Consider the following 20,323-nt stretch of genomic DNA (forward strand, 5'->3'; position numbering starts at 1 on the left):
CTCCCTTTTCTTTGGCACAGAAGAACCCGGCAAGGAGCAGCTCTACTTCTTCGGCAAGAATCTGGGTCCCAGAGGAGCCAAAGCAGCCTTGGTCATCCTTTTCATCATCGGACTCTTCCTCCTGATGGTCACGGTGATTCTCTCGCTCTGCCTGCGCTGGGCGAGAAAGCAGGTGGCGTACCAGGAGGTCCAGTCCTGCGCGCTTCCCACGGATGCTCTGTGAACCGGCGGGGCTTCCTCAGCAGGGAAACTGGACCAGGGCATCGTTCAACGAAGGAAGGCTGACACTGTTTCCTGGATCAGGCTCTGATCCTCTGGGACACATTCAAAGCAATTTGCTTTTATTTATTTATTTTTAAATGGGCTGTGAATAATCCTCAGGTATAAAATAGGGGGGAAAAAGGAATGGGCATGACTGAGAAAACAGACTCGGTCTGTCCTCTGAATGAATTCAGCCAAGGGGGAGGTCTCTCTGACAGATACCCTTGTCTTCCACCTTTCAGAGTTCTTAGGTTAGACAGTGCTTCCTTAATGAACCGTCGAAGTTTGCAGATGGGCAATTCCTGGAAAGACTTACACGGCTTCGGAGGCCTAACTGGAATGGCACTGATTTTTCAATACCCAGCTTCCCTTAGTTGTTCCAGGGGAAAATCACTTTCTGAGGAGCTCATGAAAATGTCTAAATCAGTATCGGCTGATAGAATTTGACCAAATGAATTTCGGGGGGACTTTAGCCAGCTTCCCTGGCCTTTTCCTCTCTAATATAAATAGCCTGTGTCCTATTTGCTACCAAAGGCAAAGTTATATGCATTTTAAAGAAATTCTGCTGCTTTTATGCAAACTGGTAGAGATACTTGAATGTTTACAACTCACTTCATGTTATACATTTTTACAATATGTTTCTGTGGTGATGTTTGTGTTTTCAAAAATCAACTAGAGAATTTGTATTTGTGTTTCAGAATGTGGAAGGCTGGAATCTGAAAGAGCAGGCTAGGTTCTCCCACTGGGAGTCAGAGACTCCCTGAGAGTTTCGTGGGAGCTTCTAAGGGGGAGGAAGACTTTGCAGGAGGCGAGTCTAAGCTTGAATCTTGAGTCTGATTTTTCATTCAGTTAAGAAGGATCTTTCCCAGTCTCCATCTTTTATGAAAAAGACAGTCTCAGCATGAGAGAAACACCAGCAAGAATTCATCAACGCACTTGACTGGTTGGGAGGAGACAAGGGCTCACAAAATCCTTGCGTCCATGTCTCTTAAAGACATAGCCTTTGGTGGGAAGAGAAAAGAAAAGGTGAGGAAAAGAAAGTCCCAGTGGCAATTTTTTTAAAACCAATAATCAGCTTTGAGATATGTTTGACAGTTTTCAAGGCTCAAATGCAAAATACTGAACAACTCAACCCATCACGAGACAATGCATACTCTCTGTGTGCCTGCCCAAACTTTAGGTGTAGGATTGATAAAAGCAATATTGTTTATTACTAGACTGAGAGATTGCCCTTAGCTCAGGGCAAAATGCCCTGCGATGCCCATGCTGCTGCCAAATGAATGATATTAGCACATCTGCCCAGGCAGTGGATCATTTGGCTGTCCAGGTGAATGAGTAGGACCTAGTAAATGTGCTGGTGGAGGGACCTTTCATACTTTCTCATCTTCGTCTTGGTGAGGGGAAGTGGGTAATTTGATAGATGCTTAGTCTTACATAAAACAGGATGTGGATGCTCGTAGTTCCATTCATGGTTTGCTTGCACGTCATATCAAACATGGTACCCAGGGATTTTGAATTCCAGCCTGCTAACTACCGATAATGTGACTTTATAGTAGCTCTACGATCTTTTCTTACGTATGTAGGCTGTATAATTTCATAATAATTATTATGATAAATGCCTTATTTATAATTCACCTAGACAACAAATTATTTAGTTGTAAGTTCTTTCCTTTGCTCCTAGTTTTTTTTTTTAAATGAAAATGAGACCACAAAGTAGTTTGATTATACTATTTCCCTTTTTAATAAATTTTCACATATTATAAAGATGGCTATTTGCATGTATGTTTTTTTTTCTACCCTCCACCCCAGGTCTGGTGATCTGTAATTTTTTTTTTTTTACCCAGAAGCAGGGGGCTAGTTAAAGGAGAATTACCATTTAGGTGGTTAGCAACTATCCTAGTTATATTTGTTAGAGGCAATGAAACAAAGTAATGCTGTATCTCTATGGATAATATGACTCTCCCAAACACTATTTCCTCAAATATACCATACTTCTTCATTTTCAGGCTCACTCTCTTGAGACAATTAACTACATTTATACACATCTTTTCTTCCTGTTACAGTAGAAGCAGTGTGCCTGCTCCCAGCAGGGCCAGTCTCCCACTCATTCCTTCTTGTTTTCTCAAGAACTTCACTCCCTCTGTTATCAGTTTCCCCTCCTGCAGGAAGTTATCATCAACGCCCACCTTTCAGAACAGAAAGCAGGCATTCCTGCTGTGGTGCAGAATCTGTGGTTAAGAATCTGACTGCAGCTCCGGTCGCTGTGGAGGTGCGAGTTCGATCCTCAGCCTAGCACAGCGGGATAAAGGATCCCGTGTGGCCGCAGCTGTGGCGCAAGTTGCAGCTGCGGTTTGGATTCAATCCCTGGCCCAGGAACTTCCATATGCCATGGGTATGGCCATTAAAAAAAAAAAAAAAAAAAAAAAAGCAAATGAACAAAGAGCTATTGTGTTTAACTCCATATCCTCCTCCAACCCAGCTCCTCTGTTCCCTTGATAACGGAACTGAAAGTCCTGTCCACACTTGGTGCCTGGATCACCTCACCTACGCATCCCTCCACCCGTTCCAACGGCTTCCCATCCAGAGGACCCTGCTCCCCGAAACCCCACATCCCAGTCTGCTGTTCTCAAAATCGTAATAACCCTAACAGTCATAATGAAAACGATTCCATTTCCTGCAGCTTAATCTCACTTAAGCTCTCAGTAACACTTGGGCACCTTCCTTCTAGACAGACACCCACTAGTTCCTTGACTCGAAAGTATGACCTGTCAGCTTTCCCTGTTTCTCAATGGCTATTCCCTCTCAGTTTCTTTTCTAGTTCTTTCTCTTCCCTCTGACTTAAGTATTAGTATTTGACCCTGGGTCCTTTTTTCCATTTTGCCTCCTGGGGCAGGCTGGCCAAACACTCTCTCCAAAGATTCCATATGCTAATCCCCAAACCTTTACCTGATGTAGCAAACACACTTTGCAGCTATGATGAAGTTGAAAATCTTGAGATAGGTGGTTGATACCGGATCACCCAGACTGGCCCCACATGTAATCACAAGTGTTGTTATAAAAGACAGGCGGGAGGAGGTGCTTCTACAGAAGAAGGCGTGTGACAACTGAAGAAAGTCACTGTGCTGCTGGCTCTGGAGACGGCGGAAGGGGCCACATGCCAAGGTATGCGGCTCAAAAACTGGAAAAGGCCTCCAGGGGGAGCTTGGCTCTGCTGGCAACTTGATTTATTCTGGTCAAACGGATTCTGGACTTTGGCTTTCCAGAACTGTTAGAGAATAAATGTGTGCCATCAAGTGTGTGGTCATTGCCATCCCCTCTCCATCGGTCCTCTCACCCATCCTCATGGATCTGAAAACCACCTCCTTGCGAATAACCTCAAAATGTGCTCCTCCTGGGGTTGCAGACTACAAACCCTGTTCAAGCAGCTCACAGAAGCAGTCCCCCCAACCTGCCTCTCCCCGGTCACTCCTGCCCCTTCCGATCACAGTCCCCACAGCTGCGGCAGGGGAAAAATCTGATGACATCACTTCCCCGGTGACTATCCCTTACTGTCTTTCCATTTCACTTCTAATAATATCCAAACGCCTTACCTTCATTTATGAGGCCTGGTCTGATCTGGCTGCCCGTTGCATCCACCTCTCCAAATTTATCTCTGACTCTCCGCTGCTCCAGCTCGGATCAGTTCCTGGGCCCTACCAGTTCTTTCTTGCCCCAGGGACCTTGCACATACTGCTCTAACGTGGTCCCTCCCCCACGCCCCCTTTCCAATCTACATTCTTTTCCGCGATAAGCAGTGCTTATCACGGGGATATTTGGGATATATCCATTTTACCTCTTAGTCTGGTTTTTGTCTGCCTTTTTGATGGGAAGGTAGGCTCCAGGGAAGCGAGGACCCTGGACCTGTTTTGCTTACTGCTGGTCCCCAGCACAGACCGCAGTGTAGATACAGAACAGTTGCTCAGCAAATATTACTGAATGAATGAATATACAAACACAACATACAGTGTCGCGGGCCTGACTATTTTGACTTTGACTATTTTGGTCCCAAAAGCTCTCATATTCAAATGTCAAAGATCTCAAACAAACAAAACAGAGTCCTAGGACCAGGGCCATGAGGCCCATAACTGCTTTGACCTCCTTCTAACAAATGACACGGGGGCAAGCAAGGGTGACAGGGAGGATTGTGTTACTTAATCCTTAAACGTATCTCACAATTATAAAATGAATGTTGTGGAGTTCCTGTCATGGTGCAGTGGTTAACGAATCCGACTAGGAACCATGAGGTTGCGGGTTTGGTCCCTCCCTTGCTCAGTGGGTTAACGATCCAGCGTTGCCGTGAGCTGTGGTGTAGGTTGCAGACGCGGCTCGGATCCCGCATTGCTGTGGCTCTGGCGTAGGCCGGTGGCTACAGCTCCGATTCGACCCCTAGCCTGGGAACCTCCATATGCCTCGGGAGCGGCCCAAGAAATAGCAACAACAACAACAACAACAAAAAAAGACAAAAGACAAAAGACAAAAAAAAAAAAAAAAAAAAAAAAAAAAAGAATGTTGTTAAAAATAAGGAAAGTCTAAGAAACTCTCATAGTTAAGAGGAACTAAGCAGCCATGACAACTAAACATAATGTGGTTTCCTGAATGGGTTCCTAGAATAGCAAAAGGATAGTAGATAAAACTGAGGAAATCTAGGAGTTCCCATTGTGGCTCAGCACATTAAGAACCTGACATACTGTTCGTGAGGATGTGGGTTTGATTCGGGGCCTTGCTTAGGGGGTTAAGGATCTGGTGTCACTGCAAGCTGTGGTGTAGGTCACAGTGTGGCTGGGAGCTGGTGTTGATGTGGCTGTGATGTAGGCTGGCAGCTGCAGATCCCTGGAGCTGGAGAACTTCCATACGCCACAGGTGTGGCCATAAAAAAAAAAAAAAAATAAGGAAATCTGGAAAAAGAGACTTTAGTATTAATGCATCAGTATTAGTTCACTAATTGTAACACATGTACTGTACTAATATAACACATTAATAACAGGGGGAAATGGGTGCAGAAGTCAGGGGATATAGGACCTCTCTGTAAACCTGAATTTGCTCCATTTTTCTGTAAACCTGCAATTATTCTAAAAACTAAAGTCTATTTTTTTAAAAAAAGCAGTGTCACATACACTCTTAGGTGACACCCCAAACTTCTGAGATTGGAATGAAAGCTATTAAATGCCAAGTGCCCTTGACGGGGCAGGCACTGGCACACAGGTGACCGCACGTAAGCCTCAGAACAACCCGACGAGGCAGCTGCTCTTGCCCCTATTTGGCCAATGAGAAAACTGAGACTTAGCGATTTCCAGGAATCTATCCTTGGTCACACGGCAAGTGAGTGGCCGATCCAGGAGCCGAACCCCAGCTCTTGTTTTCTCCTTTCCTCCCAAAGAAACCTGGCACATGGAGGATTGTTGGATCTGATTTTTGCCGTAGGAAAAAGGGCAAACACTACTCGCTTCTGTGCCTTTCACTTCTGTCCTCAAAGACAAGGTAGCAGTTTGGGCTCTGGGCACTTCTCACGTGCAAAATCTTGACAGCCTCTTACCTGGCCTCTCCACTCCACTCTGCATTCCAGTGAGCCCTACCCAGGGGCTGGAGACAAATCTTTCAAAGCACAATTCTATTTACAGCACACCCCTCCCTAAAGCCCACTGAAAAAAGTTCCCAACTACCTTCTCTGGCCCCCACCCCTTCACCTCTGTCTCCCTCACCTTCATCTTCCCTATATCAGTGTCAGATGTCTCTACTTCCCATTCCTAACATGTTCTCTTTCTGGCCTTTAGCGTAAATTCAAACACTTCCTGCTAAACGAAAAACTCTGCCAGGGTTGAGGGTCATTTACAAAACTGCTGGGATTCCGTCCAGTTCCTCTCAAAGGCACTTGCTATCTAATGAGAGAGCAGACACACAATCAACCATCACACAAGGCAAAATGAGCTAAATGCTAGACCGGAAGGAGGAAGGCCTAAGGGAGGGAGTGATTCATGACAACTGGGGGATCCTGGTGGGCATCGGGAAGAGGGGATATTGTTGCCTGTTGGATATGTGGATTTTGACAAGGAGAGAAGGGACAAGGCATCCATGCCTTCACTCAATCCTAGAAAGCCCAGAACTGGCCCATCACTGGCCTCTAAGACAACATAACACATACACTCTCATGTATGTATACATTCACTCTAACACACGCCTTGAATGTATGGATAAATGAGCATAAGCTGGGTCACCTGCATTTAAACAATTTTCAAGGTTTCCAACATTTTCAGATTCCTTCGGACATTTCATAAATATTTATTAAAATACCTACCATGTGCCAGGTATTGTGCTAAGCGCTGGACACACCCCCATGAAGCTTAGCCTATAAAGGGGGAGAGAGACATTAAATAAATGGACAAACACATACTTGCTGAATTACAATTGTGATTATCATTAAGAAGGACAGATTGAAGGTAAGAGTAATAGATGACATTTACATAGCACGCATCAATTTCCAGGCACTGTACTAGGCTCTTTTTACATATATTCACTCTTTTGATCTTTATCTCGATTCCAAGCAGTATAACCCCTTTACAGATGAGAAAACGGAGGCACAGGAGGAGTGTATGTTTCCCAAGGCCTACAGCTAGTACCTGGTATGGCCAGTATCACAAGTACTTAACAAAAGGACCTATCCTAGTTTAGTATTACCAGGAAAGACTACCCTAGGGAAGTGACATCCAGGGGAAGTCAGGAGGGGGCATATGAGTTGGCCAAGCAAAGACACTCTCGTAGAGGTGTTTTGGGCAGGGAAAGGTCTGAGGGGGGCAAGGGGCTGGTTAACTTGAAGAACGGAAAGGGATGTAGGGAAGGTGGCAAGGCAGGCAGTGACCACGCTGAGAAATTTGGATTTTATCCTAAGAACAATGTATGTTTTAAGTAGGGGAGTGACAGGATCAGACTGGAGGTTTTAAAAGCTCCCTCTGGGGAGTTCCCCGACATGGCGCAGCGGAAACAAATCCGACTAGGAACCATGAGGTTGCGGGTTCCATCCCTGGCCTTGCACAAGTAGGTTAAGGACCTGGCGTTGCCGTTAGCTGTGGTGTAGGTCACAGACACGGCTCAGATCCTGCGTTGCTGTGGCTGTGGTGGAGGCCGGCAGCTGTAACTCCGATTCAACTCCTAGCCTGCATGCGGTGAGGAGAGAGGATGGGGACCTGGAGCATTGGCAGTGCTGGTGGGGAAAAACCAGATTTTCTCTACTTAGGAGAGAGAAGCCAGAGAATCTGGAAACTGGTTATGGCAGCTGGGAGAGATGGAAGAGTTACATAGGGCGCTCCAGGCTCCTGGTTTGGGCTTTTGGGTGGATGGTGGAGCACTGAGCAAGATGGGGACTGGAGTTCAGGTTGAGAGGAAGATGAAAGCTGAGGTCCTGACCATTGTGCGGTCCTGGTCCTGTGAGTCATCCAAGCGGAGAACGGTGTAGGCCATAGGACGAGCGCTCAGAGGGCAGGGCAGGTGGAGATAAACAGGTGGCAGTTGAGGGCACATAGAAGAGGCTTGCATGCAGGGACCTGCCCATGTACAAAGAGCAGAGAAGGCAGCCCAGCCCCAAGGAGACAAGTTCAAAGGTTCCTGTGTGCTCCCAGTGTTGCAGATTACAGCGTCTCTTGCCATATCTCAGCATCCACTACCTGAAAGTGGTTCAGAAGTAGCTCTCCCCCAACACCAGCTTCCCTTCCGGCAGACACCCCTCTGCTGGCTGCCCTACCAAGGCTCCGACAGAAAGCAGGAGGCGAAGCGCAGACCCAGCACCAATAGAGGCCTGAGACCTAGTCAGATGCAGGGCTCTCCACTACGGACCCGCGCCTCCCAGTCCCGCAGTGCTCCCGGAAGCGTATGTGGGGCTTCCTCTTCCACATATGCTGGGTTTACACCGAGCGATGTGCTTTTCTGGCACCCGTTGCTCTTGGAAGGGTTTGTACCTCCTTTTAACCTGATTCCACCATGCAGAAATCTTGGGGTTGAAGCGTAAAGGAGCGGGGGGGGGGGGGGGGAAACCTGGTCCACAGAGTAACAGGTCGGTGTCAGCAACGATTTCAAAAATCCCTGGTGTCAGGAAGTAAAGAGAGTGAGGATGGGAGGGGCGCGAGGATTTGCCGAGGCACCACTCGCGGCGACGCTCGCTTTGCTGGGAAGGTGGAGGGATGCTGCCGCGCCCACCTCTCCCCGCGTCACCGCGGCTTCCGGAAGCTCCACGCCCCTCCGTATTCGGGCTCCTCCGAGGTTCCGGAAAAGCACGACGGAGCGGGCCGAGCGCTCACCGGCCGGCCCCCTGGGCGTAGCGGGGGGCTGGGGCTAGGCAAGCGCTTTGTTCTGTGGTTGGTTCTCGCGCTCGCGGGCGCGCAGGAGAGGCGCTGGGCAGGGCTGGCGCGCGCGTCCTGGGGATCTGCGGGGGCGGCTCCGCCTCCAGCCCGCGGCGAAGGAGCCGGCGCGAGCCAGTGCCTCCAAAGCAGTCTCGGGACCCCCCAGCCCAGGCGCCCGGCCGAGACACAAAGGCTGGCGGGGTGTGGGAGCAACTGGGGAGCCGGCAAAGGGAAAGCGAGAGGCCTGGGCCAGGCCAGTGCCTGAGTGAAGGCACCCTCCCGACCCCAGCGGTACCCAAGCCTGCCCTCGTGGGCCTGCCTAGCCCAGCCTGGCGCGCCACAGCCATGGCCATTGCCCACCTGGCCACCGAGTACGTCTTCTCGGACTTCTTGCTGAAGGAGCCCTCGGAGCCCAAGTTCAAGGGGCTGCGGCTGGAGCTGGCCGTGGACAAGATGGTCACGTGCATCGCCGTGGGGCTGCCGCTGCTGCTCATTTCGTTGGCTTTCGCGCAAGAAATCTCAATCGGTGAGTCGGGCGGGCGGTAGCGCAGTGGTTTGGGCCGGCCTTATCAGAGGTGCCCTGGTCTCTTATCAGAGGAGCCCTGGTCTCCGGCTGGAAGTGATTTTACTGGCCGCTCCTGGCAGTGCTCGCCGCTGTCATGGGCATGAACGATGGGAAGGAAGATAGCCCGAGTTTCTGGTCTGAGCATTCTTTGTCCGTGGGCTTCCTTTTCCCCCTGTAGACCCTGCTCGAATCCCTACTCCCCTGGTCTCCTGTTCCCTGCTGCCCACTGATCCTTGCTGTGGCTTAGTGTTCACGTCCCTGTCGTAAGACCTGCGCTCCGGTCACCAGATTTGCCAAGAACAACAGTCTCCTCTCCCCCACACTCCCATTTATGCAGGCACCCCCAAAGTTTGTATCACAGAAGCTCCCGAGTGGCTAAAGGGAGGTTGTGAAGACAAGTCCCCCCGTGAAAAGTGCATAACTGGTGTGTCCTGAGACTTCAGCTCTGCAGCTGTGAATAGTGGGAAATAACTGCTCTTGGCTGGTTTCAGAAGGGAACCCAGATCTTCTACCTGGACGGCCTGATTTTGAATGTGGAATGAACAAAAGTGCCCTTCAAATAAATTCTCATTGCTCATAGCAACAGTTCTGTGAGATTCTGAAACCTGGTGGTTTGGGCAGGATCACGTGGCTAATAAGCGGCTGTCTTCCTCCTCACCAGTTCTGACTTTCAGGGCAGGAGAGAGTGTGTATGAGCCAACAGGTGCGCGGTGTGTGAGGCTGGACACAGCTCTGTGGGGCTGGGTGGTGGGGGAGAGGTTCTGTGAGAGTTGGGCTGGCCCCGAACTCTGGAGCCTGGGTGGGATTTGGATAAGCAGAAGGATGAGCCTTGCCAAGAATTGGAGATGGCAGAGCATGGTACGTGGTCCTGGAAGAAGACTGAATGTCCCAGCTGAAGCAGGAGGATTAGTCACCATTCCTGGAAAATGAGAGTGAATGTGGGCTTGGATCAGAGGGGTACAGACTGGATGGTTTAAAAAGTGCAAAGTTATGGGGAGTTCCCGTTGTGGCTCAGGGGCAACAAACCCGACAAGTATTAATGAGGACTCTGGTTCAATCCCTGGCCCCACTCAGTGGGTTAAGGATGCAGCGTTGCTAGGAGCTGTGGTGTAAGTCACAGATGAGGCTGGAATCTGGCATTGCTGTGACTGTGGTGTAGGCCAGCAGCTATAGCTCTGATTGGACTCCTAGCCTGGGAACCTCCATAGGCCACGGGTGGGGTCCTAAAAAGAAAAATAAAAAGTGCAAAGTTATCATTTGAGCAGAGGCTGGGCCAGGTGAAAATGGCACTTAATCGTCTGAGGGTAGCCTGTCGGGTCTGCGAAGGAGGCAAGGTGGAGGTAGGGCAGCTGGATGCAGTAAGATGGGGCATCAGCTGAGGTCTTGTGCAAGGTGGGGAAGGGGGGCGGGATTTCGGACAGCAAGGAGCAATAAGCAGCTCTTGGGCCCCTAGTTTTTCATCAGCCAAGAAGGGCCGAGACCGATCAAAGATGCTGGGAAGGCTGCGGGCCTGGATGACTGGAGAATGGTGTTGATGGAGATAGTGAAATTGAAAGAGGAGGTAATTAGAAAAAGGTTACAGTGAGCCTGATTTTGTAACCTGCACCACCAGTTGTTTGTCTTGGCAGGAAGTTGCTAAATTCATTTTGGAAAGTAGTTTTCAGTTTTCCTTGTTGCTGAGCAGACAGAGAGAGTCGTGGAGTTTCCCTCTGCTGTCTGGATGGCTAGGAGTCGAGGCTGCCAATAGAAGGGGAAACCACCCCGTTGCATGGTCCTGGAGATAATTTTTCTGTTCAGCAAATTGTTTCTTGTGTACCAGCTGTGGCCGGACCCAGTGCTGGGCCCCGAGGACCCAGGAGTCAGAGAGACGTGGGCCCTGTCTGATGCCAGGAGGGAGGTGCTGCTTACCCTCCGTGATCAAACTTCACCTCTAGCCCACAGCCAAGAGGGACTCCCGAGGCCCCTGCACCAGGAGTGCTGTAGACACACGCTAATGAATGGGCCGTCTGAGAGGCATTTGTTTGGGTTTATGCAGTAGTTACGCTCCGTGTGTCACACTGCTGTGTGTTGAGGGTGGGGGCAAAAGGAGTTTGAGGTACGGTCCTCTCCCCGCCCTGCAGGAGTTGACCGTCCAGCTGGGCACTGGAACAAACCCACTGGAGGGAGCATCGTTCAGCAGTGTGTGATTCGGTGACAAGACAGTGTCGTGCTCTGGCAACCAGGCGGGTGATGGTGGGCAGGGGCTTCGGTGACGGTGTTGAGCAGACTCCGTGTCCTCCTCTCAAGGGCATCAGGACTCCCCAGGGCGGGACAGGCTGTGGGATAAAGACAGGATCAAGGAGGACCTTAGATGAAGCCAGAAGAAAGTCTTGAGAGAGGAGAGAAGAGGCGGAGAAATGAGTGCGTGGAATGGGTACAGTGGGGTCCTGTGAGGCTGGGGGGTGGGAGCAGAAGGGGCTCTGGCTTGCCGTCTGTCCGAGGTGTAGGGATACGGTGCAGAAGGCCAGAGAGGGGCTGGTGCCCATGGTCAAGCTGGAGCGCGGCTCTGGTGGCCTTTTAGCAGCCTGGGGCTGTGACCGCTCCTTGAGCCTGACTGGCCCTGGGATGGCGGGACTTACAAGCAGAAACATTCTGGAGCGAGTTGCTAGGAGATTGTGTTGAGTTGTGGCCCGAGCATTTTTTCAAGGCTTTTGCATAGTGAGCGGAGACTATTGGATGGATGTAAGAATTCACATGTGCTCCTGGTCTGGTTAGGCCTGATATTTCTGCTCAGCTCTTCTAAAATACTGGCAAGCCTGGCTCCCCTAGAGGGTAAATTGGATAAGGGGGGAAAAAAACCCATTGACCCATTAACTGGCAGCAGCAGAAGACAGATTAAATTTGATTGTGACTTTGGGCTCAAAAGACTAAATGACGGTGGGAGTCAGGGAAGGGGAGTTGGTACTGCATTTCACCGGCCTTTGCTTTTTCTCTCTACTGGCCTTGCATCATGTCTTACATACAGCAGGTGCTCAATTATGATACGGTGAAGGAAATGCCGGAGCACGTTAGGGAACACTCCTGGTTCACCTGTGGAGAAGGGCGGGCCTGAGGGGAAGAGGACCCTTCCAGGAAAGGGGCAGCATCAGGAAGGGAGGCAGGGCCTCTGTCTCCAGGTCGGATGCCGAGGTCAGGGCAAAGGTTGCAGTTCCCATGTCCCAACCCGTGCCTGGAGTTCACCAGCTCGAGGTAAGGGGGCTCCTTGGTATGGGGAGGGAGACTTCCCTGTCACCAGGGACCCCGTGTCACTTAATAACACACGTGGTGAAGCCATTCATGGCTCTCTCGCTGACATCCGCCTCTGATAATAGCAGCATTACAGGATCTGGCCATTGTGGAGGGACCAAGCTGCCCCACTTGACTTGTAAGCATAGGTTATATTGCACAGGTTAAATTGTTAGTACCTCAGATTCTCTTTTGTAGTTTTTTTTTTTTTCTTTTCTGTTTGTTTGCTTTTTGTTTTTTAGTGGTGGCACCCATGGCATACAGAAGTTCCTGGGCCAGGGATTGAATCTGAGCTGCAGCTGCGACCTCCACTACAGCTGCGGCAACCCTGGATCCTTTAACCCACTGCACCAGACTGGGGATTGAACCTGGGCCTCCAGAGTGACCTGGGCCGCTGCAGTCAGATTCTTAACCCACTGGGCCAGAGTGGGAACTCCCTCTTTTGCAGTATTTTTGCGGCCAGGAGGAATTTGTGTTTGAAATGTTGAAGAGCTCTGTGGAAGGAGGGCTGTTATTCTCTATGGTTCAGAGAGCACATGGGTGTCACCAGTATGGATGGTGCAGGGGGTCAGAGGTCGGTGCCACAGAAGGGCTTTCATTTCTAACACACCTGGCTCCAGGTGCCTCTAGAGGTGCAGCACCTTTCGCCCTGAGATATCTCTATCTCTGTGTCTGTATCTATATCTTTATCTGTATATCGTGAGAGAGAGAGAGAGAGTTCAGGAAATAGTTTGTGACAGCTCTGTGTGGAGTAAAAGCATAATTGGGCTGCATGACCCTCAAGCTCTGAATTCTGGGAGTATTTGTCTTAACTGTTGAAGAAACAAATTTCCTAAGTGTGCTCTTTTTCGATAGCCAGGCTCTGAAAGGGATTCCTGTCCTTAGCATCTTTAGATGGGTCCGCAGTGCCCTTGACTTAGGGCTGTGCAGGGCCTGAGGCTGAGATGTTCTTCCGTCAGCACTGCTCTGATTCCCTGGCGCCCTGGCCTGGCGTGTTAGGAGATGCCGGGAGAGCAGAGCCCCTGTCCCCGCCAGGATGCTTCATGCCCGGAGCCAGGCTGGCTGGACCAGATGAGCAGCAAGGCGGCCATTGGACTCCTGGGCGAGAGTGACTGGTGTGCCCTGGGAACCTTCTCTCCTCCGTGTCCTCCCAGGGGATAGCCATCGTTTCGGACAAAGGGACTCTGTCCCTCTGGGTTAGCCCCACTCTGCTGCTGTCATTCCGGGGCGGGCGCTGGGCCAGCCCCAGTGAGTCAGGGGGCAGATAGAGCTGCAGCTGCTTTCAATGCTGTGAGCCCCCAGATACCCTCCCGTTTCCTTCCAATTGAGTCAGCAGCCGGCTGGCTTAAGTCATCTGTGCTGTCATGGCTGAGTTTAGGCACCTCCTTGGGAGTGTGTTCAGGCCGCCTTTGAGCACATAGCAGGTGGCGGAGCCGATTGCTTCTTTTTGTGGGTGGCTGTAAGCTGCACTAAGACTTAGCACCTCAGGGCAAAGGCTGCATAACAGCACATCCCCAGCTCACACTTCAAGCCAAAGTGCCCAGAAAGCCTCCTAGTCCCCTTTCAGAAGGATGCCTGCTGTCCAGGCTACTGCTGCATCCGTGGTTTTCCATCTTACTGTTTTGTTGTATTTTTATTGTACAGGTAGTCCCTAAATGCCTTCTCCTGGTAAAGGATTCATAAACCTCCCTTACCGAGTATTAGAGGCGGCCACCACGGACACTTGGTATAACCAGGAAGCCCCCTTTCTCTGCATTAACACATTGTATGCACACTGGTTTTTAACCGCAATGAGTCTCATCATAGTGGTTTGTGTTTTCCCACTTAGTATGTTGTGGTGAGCCTTCCATGTCAATCCAGAGGTGTCCCCTCCTTGTTTTTTATTTTTTATTTCATTTTCTTTTTCTTTTTTTGGCCTCCCTGCAGCATATGGAGTTCCCAGGGCCAGGAATTAGATCCGAGCCACAGTTGAAACCTAAGCTGTGGCTGGATCCTGAACCCACTGTGCCAGGCCAGGGATGCCACTGTGCTCCCAGGATGCCACTGATCCCATTGCGCCACAGCAGGAACTCCATCACTGTTTTTTAATAGACGGGCAGACAGATAGTCCATAGCATAGAATGTTCTCATCACGGTTCATCCAAGCGCCCCCCTCGTGATGTACATTTAGTTTCTTTCAAGTTTTCCACGATTACACATTAAGCTTCTTGGCACTAAAGTCTCTGTAGGGACCTCCCTCTTCCCAGCATTGAAAGGAAAGGAGAAGAGAATAGTACCGGTTTCCAGAAGGATGAAGTCATTTTCCAGGAAAGTTTTGCTTTCTTGAATTCTTACTTCACGTAGAAGAAATTGCTGCCTTGCATACATTCTACCTCCAACTCCTCCTAAATGTTGCTTTATCAGAAGAGTGGAAGAGGAATTTCGATGAGCTCTTGCTTTTAAGAAGGAAACAGCGCCTTTCAGGGGTCAGATGGCAGCTTTCCTTGGACTTTCGAATGTGTCCTCGTAGCACACTGTGCATTTCCTCCTAAGCACTTAGCACAGGTTTCAGTGGGGTAATTATTTGCATAATTTTTCTTGAACGCTGTCTCCCCGCCAGACTGTAAGTTCCTTGGGGACAGGGTACGTCTGTTTTCTGTCCGGTATTCTGCTCTGTCTGGTAGACTGCTCTGTCCGGAGTTTCCAGCATAAAACTTGATACGTAACAGGCATTCAATAGAGTGTGTAAATGAACAGTGTCATCGGGGGTGTCCATGGGGATTTTAGCATTTTGGGATCCTGAGTGTTAGTTACTCTGTTGTCAGTGATGGGATTTTATGGGTCTTGAAAGAATTTATGTTAAAAAAATTAGCATTGGAGTTCCCATCATCGATCAGTGGTAACAAACCCGACTAGGATCCAGGAGGACACAGGTTCAGTCCCTGGCCTTGCTCAGTGGGTTAAGGATCTGGTGTTGCTGTGGGCTATGGTGCAGGTGGCAGATGCAGCTCGGATCCCGAGTTGCTGTGGCTATGGTGTAGCCCCGATTCCATCTCTAGCCTGGGAACTTTCATAGGTGGGGGATGGGGCTCTAAAAAGACCAAAAAAAAAAAAAAAAAAAAAAAACCATGAAAAACATTTGTGAACTTTAGATAGTGTCATTGGAGTTGACTAGAATAACAGTAATAGAGGAAAGAATGTGAACTGACTGATAACATGCAAACATTTAGTAATGATGAGGTTGATTTTTAAAACATACTAGAACTTACCCAAGTAGCATTTGTTCTGTTTCAGTGTATACTGTTCCCTGACTTTAAAAGACCTAGTCTTTAAAAAAATTAAAAGATTCATATTTAAGGAGTTCCCGTCATGGCACAGTAGTTAATGCATCTGACTAGGAACCATGAGGTTGCAGGTTCGATCCCTGGCCTTGCTCAGTGGGTTAAGGATCCGGCGTTGCCGTGAGCTGTGGTGTAGGTCACAGATGTGGCTCAGATCTGGCGTTGCTGTGGCTCTGGTGTAGGCAGGTGGCTACAGCTCCGATTCAACCCCTAGTCTGGGAACCTTCATATGCTGTGGGAGCAGCCCTAGAAAAGGCAAAAAGACCAAAAAAAAAAAAAAAAGATTCATATTTAATGATTTTCTACTCCCTTTCTCCGTCCTCCCCACCCCCTGCCCACCCCCACCCCCTAAAGAAAGAAAAGAACATGAGATTGTGAAAAAACCCTATTATTCCGAAACGGATGAAACTCCCATCCCTCGCAAAAACTGAACCAGGCGTCTTGGAGCCTTTGCAGATCCCAGGTTTAGATTAGCAACATCCTTTTAAAAACCATGCAAACGTCGTCACCCTTCCTCTGCAGAGTGCTTCCTTCCCAAACCCCTAACTAAGGTGGTGAATTTGGTCCAGGGTGGGCGAGGGGAGGCAGTTTGGGACCATCGTGTCCTGGCTGAGCGAGGCAGGCACAGCCGTGTGCCATGCGGTTATTGAGGACAGCTGGGGACATAGGTTTGGGTGACAGGGGAGGTGGCCTGAAGGTGAACCTGGCCCTGTGTGGGGTACAAGGTGTGTGTCAGCAAAGGAGGTATTCTTCTCATTGATTTATTCATCCTCTCTAAAGGTTGTACTCCTTTTTCTCAAAAATTGTTCATCCGTGTCTCTATCTGAATTATAAAGACAGGGTTTATCATAGAAAATATGGATTAAAAAAAGAAAAAAGCAGTAATTCCAGCACCAGAGATAGCTTCTGTGAAATCGTGGTGGCTTTCCCCATAGCGGACAACTTGTATTGTACTTTTTAAAACCCAGACACCTAATCTGGTCAATTTACCATGTTCCTAAATCTTATAAACTGGCTTTTTTTGTTGTGGCTGCAAAATTAATTGTTAACATAAGTGTGTTGAGTTGCACCTTTTCACAGTTGTGGTTTTTTTTTTTTTTTTTGCTCAAATACATATCATTGTGAGGAGCACTGCTGAATATTAACCCCTAAGCCATAAAGATCTCAGTGTTTCATCAAATTGTATACGTCTAGTTCTGAGGTCAGAGTGTACGAACTTGTTCAGGGCTCTGGATTCGCATGGGGGCTGATTTTCTGGAAAAGACACGGACACTTCCACCAGCAGTTAAGTTCCCTTTTCACCACTGTCAGCAACATTTAGTGATTATTGGTGACAGTTCAGGTGTGTAATTAAGTCACATTTAATTACTGTGTTGAACATTTTTCCATATATATTGTTACCATTTAGGTGATTCTGTGAATTGTTCTGGACTTCTGCTAATTTTTCAAAGGGGAATATTAATTTCTCAGTGGCTTTTATTGATTATTTATATGGCTAGCTAGAATAGTTTTAAATTTTTTGGCTTTTCTTTCTTTCTTTCTTTTTTTTTCTTTTTTAGGGCTGCACCCACGGCATATGGAAGTTCCCATTCCCAGGCTAGGAGTCAAATCAGAGCTACAGCTGCCAGCCTACGCCATAGCCACAGCAACACGAGATCCAAGCCTTATCTGTGACCTACACCACAGCTCACAGCAACACCAGATCCTTAATCCACTGGGATTAACTAGGGATCAAACCTGTGTCCTCATGGAGACTAGTCAGATTCGTTTCCACTGAGCCATAATGGGAACTCCTGGCTTTTCTTTATTGCAGGTATTTTCCTTTCCAGTTGTCAGTTACCTTTGAAGTTTCGAGAAACAGAACTTAAGAACTCAAGTCATCAAAACTGTCCATCTTTTAACTTTTTCTTTCTTTAGTGCTGTGATGAGATTGATTTAGCTCAGCCCTGGAACAGTTAAGTCTCCATCTTTTTTTTCTCATTATCTTTAATGATTTTCTTTCACCATTTACCTCTTCCATCTGTTTTGTTCTCTGGATGGTATAAGTCAAGACTAGCTGACAATCCCTCCAAGTGTCGTTTATGGAGGAAGCCACTCCCTATCCATTGATGATGATGCTTTTTCTTATTATGTAATAAACCCTTATGTACGTAATCCTATTTTAGGACTCTTTGCATTATTCTCCTGGTCTATTACTTCTCATGAAATACCTCACCATTCTGTTATTGCTGTCATCCTGGCTTGTTTGTAGAGGCAAGACAGATACCGGAGTAACTTGGATAAATAAAATCATACACTGTGGGAACCATCAGGAAGGAAACTGACAGCTCAGCAGTCAGAGTGACCCACTTGCCTAGCACAGACTGTTACATCTTTAGTAGATACATTCCTCAAGATATGTTAATTTCTTGTTGTTGTTGTGTGGGAGTGGAGAGAACAAGAATACATGGTGCCTGCCAGGAGTTGGGCCTCCAGGATTGTGGCCATTCTATGGAAAGACCCTAGGCTAACACACCATAGCCCACCAATCAACCTGGAAAGTTTTGTCTTTTTTAGGGCTGCACCTGTGGCATGTGGAGGTTTCCAGACTAGGGGTTGAATTGGAGCTGTAGCCGCCAGCCTACACCACAGCTCACAGCCACACTGGATCCTTAACCCACTGATCAAGGTCAGGAATTGAACCCACATCCTCATGGAGACAATGTCAAGTCCTTAACCTGCTGAGCCACAATGGGAACTCCTAAAATTTTTTTTTTTTTTGGTCTTTTTAGGGCCTCACTCACAGCACATGGAGGTTGCCAGGCTAGGGGTTGAATCAAAGCCGTAGCCACTGGTCCATACCACAGTCACAGCAACGCCAGATCCGAGCCATGTCTGCGAAGAACATCACAGCTCACAGCAACACCAGACTTAACCCACTGAGTGAGGCCACGAATCGAACCTGCATCGTCATGGATGCTAGTCAGCTGAGCCACGATGGGAACTCACTAAAATTTTTTAATTAAAAAAACCCTGCAAATAAAAAATAAGATCTGTTGTGTCTGATTAAAAAAAAAAAAAAAAAAAGGCATCTCACTCCCAGAGCTGCTCACTGTCTCCAGCATCTTTACCGTTGCCTTTTGGCCTAGGGTGTTTGATCCTAGAGAGACTCTCAGGTCTCAGTTGGTTATCATTGGCTTATAAAATATTTCCCTCTTCCCCCATCTGTCAGTTATCTCTTTTATCTTTTTTTTTAAGCCAGAGATTGAAAAAATAAATAAGTCGTTTCCCTTCTGAGCCCTGTTTCCTGTTTAAATTTAATTAAGTAGCAAAATTAGCAAATATTACTTATTAGGAACTGTAAAGATGTCTTATTCAGCTTTACCCTTGCTTGGCAAGGTTCTCCTCACCTCTCTGCCTAGGTTGTCTTTTGCAAAACAGATAACAATGCTATTAAACAAAATCATGTACGGAAAGAGCCTGACACATGGTTTGTATTCAGTACATGTTGGTTGACTCTGAAACTAGTCACATACGTGTCTCTAATCTGAAGGGACATTTTGATATTGTGAGCAGCCAGGGGCAGGGGTTCAATCCTTGGCCTGGGAACTTCTGCATACCCTGGGCTTGGCCAGAAAAAAAAAAATAGTGTGAGCTGAGACAGAGGGCTCACGCTTCTCTGCAGCAACCATGCAGATTTGAGTACAATTGAGACGGACACCAGAGGCTCAGCTCCGATGCATCTGGGGGTTGGTGACTGTGACTTGCCCACCTTCCCTTCTCCCGTGTCCCTTGGAGGGTGGAGAGTCCAGAGGCTTCATGCCTTTTGAGTCTCTATAAACACTAAACCTTTATTTTTCTCAGGTTTTCTTTGGTGCATACGTTTCAGTGAATTGCAGAACAGGAAAATGATGCACTTTAAATGACACTTCTCACTTACCAGCGAGGAGCAGCTGTGTGGAGCATGTGAGACCAGAAGGCGCCTCGCCTTAGACTCAGTTTCAGACGTTGTAACATGAGGACGCTGGACTAAAATTAGTTCCTGTGGGCCGACCGGTACCCTTCTGATTCGGGCCCCGCAGTCCGTGGCCTGCCTTACCGTGATTATTCTTGCTCACCTTTTGCATCCATTCATTCATTCATTGGATGCTTACTCACCGAGCACTGCTCTGTGCCCTGGGGTCTATCAGGGAAGGAGCAGACGTGGTCCCCGGAGCTTGCAGCCTGGCAGGGGAGATGGCGTCCCAATAATTACAGAATTCTGGCTGTGATAAGTGCCTTGGAACAAAGGCCACTGCGGGAGTGTCACCCAGTCGGGGGCACGGGGGGTGGCTTTCTGAGAAGTGGCACTTGGGCTGAGTGATCATGTGTGAGACCCGACATGGTTTCTTGGAAAACCCAGAAAAGATCAGTGTTCCCAGGGCCTGAGCAGTGGGGAGAGGTGAGTGATATAGAGGGATGGGTGGGGTCCAATCATGCAGTCTCAGGGATTTGGATTTTAGAGTTTATCCAGAGCGGTTGGGGGCTTTTAGTTATCAATGATGTAATCCGATGTGCATTTTAAAATC

At 48.4% G+C, this 20,323-nt stretch overlaps 2 protein-coding genes across 9 annotated transcripts in view; both read left to right on the top strand.

Moving 5' to 3' along the window:
* The window catches only part of HEPHL1 (hephaestin like 1), a 134,142-nt gene extending 132,117 nt beyond the window's left edge, over positions 1-2,025 (top strand). For 5 of the 7 annotated variants that reach the window (XM_084975727.1, XM_084975726.1, XM_084975724.1 and 2 more), the window contains one exon: positions 21-2,025. In XM_084975727.1, coding sequence (XP_084831853.1) covers positions 21-223 — 203 coding nt within the window. In that variant the 3' untranslated portion in view covers positions 224-2,025. The remainder of the gene's footprint in view (positions 1-20) is intronic. The other 2 variants (XM_084975728.1, XM_021062679.2) reach the window with 1 other exon arrangement.
* A 6,620-nt stretch (positions 2,026-8,645) lies between these two features.
* PANX1 (pannexin 1) overlaps positions 8,646-20,323 on the top strand; it is a 49,532-nt gene continuing 37,854 nt past the window's right edge. For both annotated transcript variants that reach the window (XM_003482597.5, XM_084978341.1), the window contains exon 1: positions 8,646-9,153. In XM_003482597.5, the coding sequence (XP_003482645.2) occupies positions 8,973-9,153 (181 nt within the window). In that variant the 5' untranslated portion in view covers positions 8,646-8,972. The remainder of the gene's footprint in view (positions 9,154-20,323) is intronic.

This window comes from Sus scrofa, chromosome 9, assembly GCF_054392235.1.
Source record: "Sus scrofa isolate SSC_HxYL_T2T_F1_AM1 chromosome 9, Sscrofa_HxYL_maternal_Yorkshire_Landrace_v2.0, whole genome shotgun sequence".
NCBI classification, from domain to species: Eukaryota; Metazoa; Chordata; class Mammalia; order Artiodactyla; family Suidae; genus Sus; species Sus scrofa.